Below are 9,567 nucleotides of genomic sequence, written 5' to 3' on the forward strand. Positions count from 1 at the left end.
TTTAACGTCATTTGTTGGTCAACATCGGTATCGTCTCTCCTGCTTTAACACTCGTACAAATGATTTGCAAAAATGACGTTTTTACAATGATAACATTAGCGTCTGTGGATACTGAGCTGTGAGTTATGTGGACGCTAACCCAACACTGATCAATGGCCTTGCGATAGGTCAACCACCAATCAGGAGTTATCGCGTCCCATGACGTCATGTAATGCAATATCAGGACCATCGATAGTGTCAACAACATTTCGCGAGGTTTTACTGCCATGCATCAAGCCAAAATAGGAAGATTGATGGTCAACATAGATCGATGTAACGTGGACCGAATTGACGTCACCTTTACGACATATGACGTCACTGATGTATCCTTATTTATGACGTCACAGGACCATGGTGGTATCGCTGGAGGACTTTGAGGGCCGACTGAACCAGGCGCTGGAGAGGAACGCCTTCCTCGAGTCTGAGCTGGATGAGAAGGAGACGTTGAGAGAGATGGTGCAGCGGCTTAAAGACGAGTCCAGAGGTCAGTCAGGTCGAGAGGTCAGAGTCCAGAGGTCACTGAGGTCATTTAGACGTCACTGAGGCCTCACAGAGGTGAGTGAGGCCACAGAGGTCAGCTAGAGGCTGCACAATAGCCGAAAAGTGGCCGTGCGATACTGCAACAAACGTGAAGTCTTTATTTATCGTTAATCGTTTATTTGTCAGTCAGTCAGTTGGGTACAGGGATCGCAATTCATATGTGGTCGAGAGGAAGTGTAGCGACTCAGGAACTTTGACCCTCCCCTCAGTACCTAGCCCCACACCTGACCTCCCCCGTAAGTCGTACTCGTGACCTGACCTGACTTGTTATGTCTCGTGACCTCCCATTCCCCAGACCTCTGACAAACACAGGCGACATCTCCTCACCGGCTCACCTGATACTACCTTTGACACTCGGACCTCCATCAGGCACGGTTGACCCAGGGTATATTGAGTGAAGGGTAGGACGAACTTTGGTAGGAATTTCTAGTATATCTACTAGAAAACCTACTATATGTGGTCGGGACTAGCAAAAAGTTAGTTCAAACTAGAATATGGTAGCGCTTATGGTTGGCAGTTGTGACGCGCACGTGACATTCATTTCTTAAATTTCTAAAATAACAGGTTTTAGGGGCCGATTAGTGGGCAGATACATTCAATTAGCTATTAATAATTGATTATGCAAACATTCAAGAATCTACACCATTCAATTCTAGCCAAAATCACGCGGCGCTCCCAGGATTCGAACTCACAACCCTCGGATCCGTAGCCCGATACGCTACCGACTGCGCTACCGAGGACCGCGCGCCGGCGATCGAAGAGGCGGATCGCGGGTGCTGGCGTGCAGAGAAATCTTTACCCTGTACGCCGTAGAAGATCGGCTGGGTTTCGTGAAAAATGGTAGAGGAATTGTCGAAAGAAAATTCATCGATCTATCATTTGAGACTAAGAACCATTGATTCCTTCAAAGGTTGACCGAGATATCGCTCGCTGAAAACAGGCCATTTAACCTGTAAACCCTATGGGCTGGTAGGAAATGTACGCCGTGGAGCAGCAGTGCTACCAACTAACTTCGGCGGGGGCCGCGGTTGACCCTCGTCCATCTTTTCATGGTCTGACCTCGGACTTACGACATCCACTCCCTCGGACCACTGTTAGTGTTATCTGCTAAGGGTTTTGACGTCCCCTTACCCAACCTTACGTCTTTCTTGACTCGTCTGTCGTGACCTGACCTGACATGACCTGACCCATGACCTGACCTGACCCATGACCTGACCTGACCCATGACCTCCCCCTCAGATCTCCGCCAAGAGCTGGTGATCCGCGAGCGTCACGAAGCTGACGACCAGGAGCCCGACAACGAGCGGTCAGCAGTGGACAGCAACAAGCGGCTGGAGGACGGACCGGACGGCGGGGTGCGGCCGGTGGCGCCGCCTGTGGCGCCCACAGCCACACCGGCCGCCCTCACTGCCAACACCACTGCTAAAGGTGGGAGGGAAAGGGAGAGCAGGGAGGGAGGGAGGTAGTGGGTGGGTGAGTGGGTGAGTGGGTGAGGGAGAGTGGACTATAACAAGATAGAGAGTTGAAGAGGGATGGGTGGATACGTTTGGTCACGTCTCTATTTGAGGGATGACACGTATTTTTCGAATAGGGAACCCAAGTGTTCAATGTATTCAGTACTGTATACAACGTAGCAGGCTAGTTTTTTATGTGCTTCTTTTTCATCGTCATGTCGTTAAAAGTGGCACACAGGTGTTGAGTATAGTGTGGATACCGACGACGGTGTCTTTAAGGATCGATTTAGTATATCATTTTTGTTCATCCAATAAAGTTGTGTTATTGACCAGCGATTTAAACATAAGTGAGAATGCGTCAAAAGGTTGTCCCACTCCCATATTGTTAGGCCGTCAATTTTCAAGCCTCTCATATTTTACCCATATAGTCACTTGACTGTTTTCCCATCCCCTCATAGTGCCACCGGCAGTGGGCGAGCAGCCGGCCACCAACGGTCACGTGGTCGCTCCCTTGGACGGCGGTCCCATGACGCCTTCGTCACGGATTTCGGCGCTCAACATTGTCGGCGACCTCCTGCGTAAAGTCGGGGTAAGACCGCACTTATAAATTACGGCACGATTGTGGCCGTCCTCAAAATGGTACATTCGTTGTAGTAATGATGCTGGTTTTTTATTATTGTGCTTTTCAAATTATCTGCGCGTTCACTCAGCTTAGCTAACTGAGCTACCGTAGTAGTTTTTGTTTGGTGTTTGGAAGCACTGCACATTAGTTTCACGGGTTCTGGTGTATTATACCCGCACACTAGATGGCATTGTGTTTAGTTTGCACGTCGCACCGCAATTGGTGAACAGGTAACTCTTGTTCGGCGTTTATTTATGCGCTGTCTGTTAGCGAATAGAGGCTCGTGATTGTGTCACATAATTAGAATGTCCTTTCCAAATGGCCGTGCCTAATGGAATCCGTATTCCGAAATGTACTTCCTTATTCCTAAGCTGTATATAAATGCAAACCTAGTCAGTTCCCTACTGCAGGTTTTTTCTTCTTTTGAAACTTTTTTTCCGGTTTTTGTTTACGGCGTTCAATGAAAAAATGTGTTTATGAACCCCTTTCACATTTTGTTTTGCGGTGCTTCTTTTACTTTCGTAGTTTTGCCTCGGTATTTAGGGCCCTTTTCTTCTGTGCTCTGTCTCTTCTTTCTTCTGTATTGCATTTTCTTCTTTCTTTCTTTTTTCTTTTTCTTCTTTCCACTGGGGCACAAAACGTTCGGTTTACACAACTGCTGTTTTATTGCTAATATGCACCTGTCTTTTTGTTGGACTCTCGCTACCTCACCCTCGAGAGGTCCCCATCCTTTCTCCAGTCTTGCCTATGTCTGTCAAACACCAGCCCTCACCTATCACCTCATTTCGGATCTGAGCTTGTCCCATGGTCGGTCACTTTGTTTGGCTCAGTTTCTGCAGGGTACTCCGTGCTGAGGCGAGCCTACGCAACCGCCAGCTTCACCTGCTTTCAACTCTTCTTTATATTCAGCTCCTTGGATCCAGATCTTCGTTTTCATTTTTCCATCATTTATTTTATCGACTTTCTCGCTAAGGCTGAAATTCATTTCATACATTTACTTATCGGCACCGCGAAAGCTCCTTTAGACGACCTTTTGTTTCTACTAACAGAAAAAAGCTTTTGGGGTCTACGGAGTCCCTTCCGAAATTTCAACCACACTCTCCTCCCAGCTCCCTATTCAGACCTGTGCCCTGTGTCCGTCATTGGCCGGTGAGCTCTGACCTCTCCCCGTGTGTGTCTGTGCCCCTCCGTTCTAGTTGGACCGCTACATGTGTAAGGCGTGCGGCAAATTCCGCTGTGTGTGTATACCGGCCCAGTAGTGGGTCCCGCGCGGCCCGCTCTTCTCAGGTCTCAGGCTGTGATCAGGTCAGAGCGAGCGGCGCCAACGCGAGCCGCCGAGCCTCACTAACGCCGCCCTGGTGGCCTGGTCTGGAACTAACGCACGCGCGTGGCTGTGCCTCCAGCGCTGGTTGGGATTTGATTCGGAGCCTCGCCTGGCGCGGGGTGGATTGGATAGGATATTTACAGTCATAGGCCCCCTTCAGTTCGTGTGTGACTAGTCTCATGGCTAAAACGGTGATCCTGGTACTTACAGATCCGACATTGATCTTTCATAGAGTATCCTGGTTAATCTGTGCTGAGTCCTTCCTGGGGTAGTTTTCCATAGCCCTTCAGTCTAACAGCGACATATGAGCTGGCTGTGTGTGGCTAGTTCTACTCTGTCCTGTGCGATCCTGCCCTGTCGCTTCCCGTCTCATCCCGTCTTATCCTATCCCATCCTCGTCTAAAACACGTTCCCTTCCTACGCTATCCTACACGCTAAAATTTAATGTATCCTTATCGAACAATTCCTTTCCAGATTGTGGGCGCCGATGACCATGACTGTAGTCCGGGCGCCCAAAAACCCCAATTCATCATCATCATCATCATCATCATCATCATGATCCTTTCCAGCTCGGTTGACTCCCTCCCTCCTTCTACCAGCTAATCTCATCCAACTTCAGATCACGTCTAGCTGGCCAGCAATTCTGCTGCTGTGAATCGAGTGAAGTCGTGACTAACCCAGTCATTCTTCGTGAGCGGTCGTGAAGAAGGCATAGCGTGCTTGGTGGCTTTGCTTTGTTTGCCGTGACCACTGACCATTGTCTGTCTTGCTGGCGTTTTTGGGGCTTGATTTTGTGCATCTGTCTCTTTCTGTGCTTTTCTATTTTCTTTCGCCGTGTTTCTGTTAACTTTACGTGCGTCACATTTTCGAGTGTTTCAAACTGTCCTCTGATAACTTTTCAGCTGATTAAGTTGATCCGCCCATACTAACCTACGGAGATGATTGCAGGATCTTTGGCGTGTGTTGTCTTTACATTAAACAATGGCGGCAAAAATGTTAATAATTAGAATATCGATATCGTAGATAAAGCAAGAAGTCAATAACATCGCGGTATGATCGACCGTGAGCTTGCATCTAAGTATTTGGAAACGGTATTGAACACGATAATTTATCTTGAATGCTACCTAACCTGAATCATCGAAATCAACGTACATCAATCAGTTCAATGTAAGATATTAAGACAATGCGTCCTAGACACCCTGAGCCCTGGCTTGTTGGAGAAAGAAGTGTATGTTCTCATTTATGACAGTTTTCAACACCTTCCACGTTCTCGATTTTCCCAAAGCGCAAGCAAAATGCCGATATGGTACGCGATCTATGCGCCTGCGTACATCACTTTCCCTTGATTGCCAAGGTATGTCTGTTTGTAGGTGTGTGCGCCTGTATGTCTTACGACATTTCCCGTCCCCTCAGGCGCTCGAGTCCAAGCTGGCCTCGTGCAAGTCGTACGTCAAGGACAACCCGCGGCCGCACGCGGGGCACGGACAGCAGGTCGGCCGTGACCTTCACAGGTCAGTGCTCGGGTCAGCGCAGGGGCGCACTCAGGGTGGGCGGAGAAGGGGGCAGCTCAGGGGCGTTGTCAAGGTGGTTGGGCTAGGGGAGCAGGGACGCACTCAGGGTGACTAAGCTGGTAGGAGGGACGCATATGTAAATTTAGGCGGTTTTACATCCACATGGCAGTCAGGGGCACGGTTTATTATTGCGCCTTTTCCTCATCGTCATTCTGTGTTTTCGTACGTTTTATCGTGTTTCAGCTGGGTTGATGCTGGTGAATAGGGACTTTATCCTGGTTGTTGCCAAATCAATCCACACCGGAAAATTTGGTGTGATTACAGTTATAAAACAGGAGTGACACGAACACTGCTCAGATAGCTTGTTTCTGGTCTATTTGTGTTGTCGTTTCTTCGGGCTATTCTGCTTGTGTCGTCCCATATTGTGTCGTTCTTGGTGCTTTTTTGTACAGCTGTTCGACGCCATGTATCACTGTGTGAGGCCATTAGCGTCACTCCATGACGTCATATTGTGTGGTCGTCGCAGGCTGCGCAGTCTGGGCTCGGAGTTTCGGTTCAGCTGAGCAGTGTGTGGGCGGGGCCAGAGTCGACCGGCCTTTACTGGTCAGAGGCCGGGATGAAGGGAGAGGGAGAGGGAAGGGAGGGTGTGTGTGTGGTATTGGTTTTCCCGTATGAACGGGCTCGGCCGGAGGGAAATGGGTTTTGTTTTGAATTTGGTTTTGACTGACCTTTGTGTGGTTTTGGGTTTTTATTGGTTGGTTTTGACTTTTGGGTGTTGAGGCTTTTATCGAATAGGAATCGGGTTTGATTTCAGTGTGGTCTTGGTTTTTGAGTTCGGCTGATAGGGTTTAATGGTTAAGGATGTTTCGCCTTGTAATGTGTGTTCTTTGTACCTATTCACTTTTAGTGTCAAATCATTACATTCTGTTGAGCTACACTCTCGTTCTATCTCCCATTTATCACCTCGCTACATCTATCTACATATCTACCCATTTAGTGTCAACATCTTCTGAAGCGCGGAGCTTTGCATGATTACCGTGCTTACAGTGTAAGCGCAGGGAGTCGCTCGAAGTTTAAAGTGTCGCTGTCAGCGAGTGGACCTGTGGAGTGTGAATTTACGAATGTTTCACTGTCTCGGAATCCTGTGTGTTGTGTCTGCGTCTGTGTGTTTGCTGTGCCTTTGGTGTGCTATGCGTGACGCGTGTGCACTGAAGCCAATGGGTACATTTTTGGATTGTTATAATTCTTCGGTGGAGGACCAGCAACAGTGCCAATGACCAATGATCCATAAACTCGCTATATGCGCCCGTCGAGTGGAAATGTGGAAACGCTGTTATAATTCGCCTCATTGCCTTATTTTTCTGACTGTCGTCCGTTTTTTCTCTCGCAGGGTTAAACCCAGGAAGGTGGTCACCAAAATTCCGACCCAGGTTCAGCGTTAAACGCAGGTCTCTGTCAGCTGGCATCGCTATCTGTCCGGATACAAGCCGCCGCTGCCATGGCAACCACGCCCCGCGTCGCTCACCGCTGCGTCGCCATGTCAACCGCTGCGTCACCGCCTGTCACCGTAACAGGTTACGGTTGCCATGGTTACCTCTGTTCACCGCAGACGCCGTATGTGTTGCCATGACTACCACCGCTGTAGTATGTGCTCGCCTCATAGTTGACAAACTCTACCTTCGATAGTGCCTGTGATTCTCGCTTTAGAAGTACGCTCTTTCAGTTCATTGCTTGGACGATCACAGCACCTTTATTCGTACCAGTGAGTGTGTGTTTCAAATGCGTGACACGCGGCTAGTGCAGTGCTTCTCGCTGGGAAAGCCATCTTGGCTTATCAGCTGCGAGGAAAGTCTATGACGGAGTGTCAGCAAGAATGGTGAAGAGAATCTCTGAAAAGTGCTCCGGTCGGGGCTAAGTGCTGGACCCACTTGTGTGCTGGGTGGTGCGGATGATAGTTGAAATGGTTTAGAGTGTGCTGGGATTGACAGGAGGGTTTTCTCTAGTGGTCGGTGTTGGCAGTGATGACAGCGATGGCAGTGGCAGTGGTGACAGTGGCAGTGGCAGCGATGGCAGCGGCAGATGCGGTGACAATGGTTTAGGTTATTAAAATTGAAAGAGTGGGGAGTTAGAGTGTTAGAGTGGACGGCAACGCGATGAAGAGTTGCAATGAAAGTGTTACATGTAGTTGAGTGACTGAGTGTTAAACTAAATGTGAGATAGTGTAAGAGTGTGAGAGGCAGAAGTAAGGTGTTGAGTTGTGGGTGAAAGAGAGTGAACGAGTGAGTATGTAAGTGATTGCGTGCGTGAATGAATAAATGAATGAATGGGTGAATGAGTGAGTGAGTGAGCGAAAGGTTGAGAGAAAGTAGGAGATGGAGAGAGACGCTCCAGTCACTTGCTCTTTGTTCGTCCTTCATTTTGTGCTTACGTGCTCGCCGAACGCGTTTAAAACATCTTGAACATGTGTTCTCGCTCTGCTCGCGGGAGACGTGTGGTGATTACGCTGCGGCCCGGGCTATCGGAGTGAGCCCATTGGCGTTGTTGTTTGGTAAGGTCCGAAATATCTGAAGTTATTTTCCCGTTGTGCAGAATTACTTTGCGAGTGATGTCTGTTTTTGTGTTGGCGGTCGTCCGGTAACTTCTTCCTGAATCTGTCAGAGAAAATATTATATTTCCAGTCTTAAGCTGCGTGTTCCGTGATGAAGTGGAGATGGTTGTAAGGACTCATCCAAGAACAGTGAATTCACGCTAATTAGGGTTTCGGACGAGTCCATTCCGTGACAAAGGGGGGAGGTAGCTGCCAGCTGGAATGGACTCGTCCAAAAACCGGGTTCTGACGAATTTGAGTGTGGACGAGTCCATTCTAAAGGGAAGGTAGTTTGAATGGACTCGTCCAAAAACCGAGATTTGGCGAAAATTTGGGTTTGGACGAGTCCATTCCGTGACGAAGGGAAGGTAGTTGGAATGGACTCGTCCAAAAACCGAGATTTGGCGAAAATTTGGGTTTGGACGAGTCCATTCCGTGACATAGGGAAGGTAGTTGGAATGGACTCGTCCAAAACCCGAGATTCGACGCAAATTTGGGTTTGGGCGAGTCCATTCCGTGACAAAGGGAAGGTAGTTGGAATGGACTCGTCCAAAATCCGAGATTTGACGCAAATATGGGTTTGGGCGAGTCCATTCCGCAATAAAGGGGAAGTAGTTTGAATAGACTCGTCCAAAAACCGGACTTTAGGCCTGGTCGGAATCGGCTGACAGAACTTTGTCAGCCGAGAATAAGCCCCGCCCACACCACGCTGCTGATGGGCTTGTTCATAATCGGCTGACAGGAAACGTCAGCCCAGATGGCGCTGAGATGCTAAGATGGCGCTCGACAGTAGGGTTGAGAGTTGAGACTTGAGGAGAGGTAGCACTTTCGCGCTTTTTTTCAACGACTATCTTCCGTTAGTCGTTACATTATATTTCTGAGGTTTATTTGCCGAGGCTATAGAAAAAAATTACAGGATTGATAATTGAGGCGGTGCTGGCATTTCGATTTGTAGGTACTGTTTTCAGGCTGACTCGCACATTGCGCCATGAAAAAGAAATAATTGCTATCCTTCGCGAAAAATATTTAATACAAAATACGTCAAAAACATCGTATATAAGAACTAACCACCTGCACTATAAAGCTGCGCTTTGACTTACATGCGCCACTTTCGAGCCACTTTGAATTTCGGCTGACGTGCTGCTGCCTTCTCCCAGCAGCCGAAAAGCCGGCTGTCAGCAGAGGTATGACGTCACAGCGCGGGAAGGCGTGATACGTCATCAATATCTCAACCAATCAGGGGCTTGGATCTCAGCTGACAACAGCACAGCAGCCGATTCCGACCAGGCCTTTTGACGCGAATTTGGGTTTGGACGAGTCCATACCGCGATAAAGGGGAAGCAGTTAGACTGGACTCGTCCAAACAGGGACCGGATGGCGGGGCTTCCAGTTTGGGCGAGTCCATTCTTCCGATTTATACTATTTCACTTACTCTGCGTCAATAGTTCGTTTTATAAGTGTGATAATGAAAGTTATGTAACTGCACATAC

At 48.6% G+C, this 9,567-nt stretch overlaps 1 protein-coding gene across 2 annotated transcripts; it reads left to right on the plus strand.

Moving 5' to 3' along the window:
* The first annotated feature begins 385 nt into the window (after nt 1-385).
* Nucleotides 386-8,174, plus strand: LOC122371108 (nuclear distribution protein nudE-like 1-B). 2 transcript variants are annotated; one of them, XR_006254668.1, is made up of 6 exons: nt 388-523; nt 1,819-2,007; nt 2,492-2,622; nt 3,852-3,960; nt 5,393-5,490; nt 6,881-6,904. XR_006254668.1 is itself a non-coding variant. In XM_043347206.1 (5 exons), the coding sequence occupies exons 1-5, from the start codon at nt 391-393 to the stop codon at nt 6,930-6,932; spliced, it is 603 nt and encodes a 200-aa protein (XP_043203141.1). In that variant the 5' UTR covers nt 386-390; the 3' UTR covers nt 6,933-8,174. The 2 variants fall into 2 exon arrangements, 1 of the variants encoding a protein (XP_043203141.1); XM_043347206.1 differs by lacking the exon at nt 3,852-3,960 and having other exon boundaries at nt 386-523; nt 6,881-8,174.
* The last annotated feature ends 1,393 nt before the right edge of the window (nt 8,175-9,567 follow it).

Source organism: Amphibalanus amphitrite, unplaced genomic scaffold (genome assembly GCF_019059575.1).
Source record: "Amphibalanus amphitrite isolate SeventyFive unplaced genomic scaffold, NRLGWU_Aamphi_draft 001205F_arrow, whole genome shotgun sequence".
Taxonomy (NCBI): domain Eukaryota; kingdom Metazoa; phylum Arthropoda; class Thecostraca; order Balanomorpha; family Balanidae; genus Amphibalanus; species Amphibalanus amphitrite.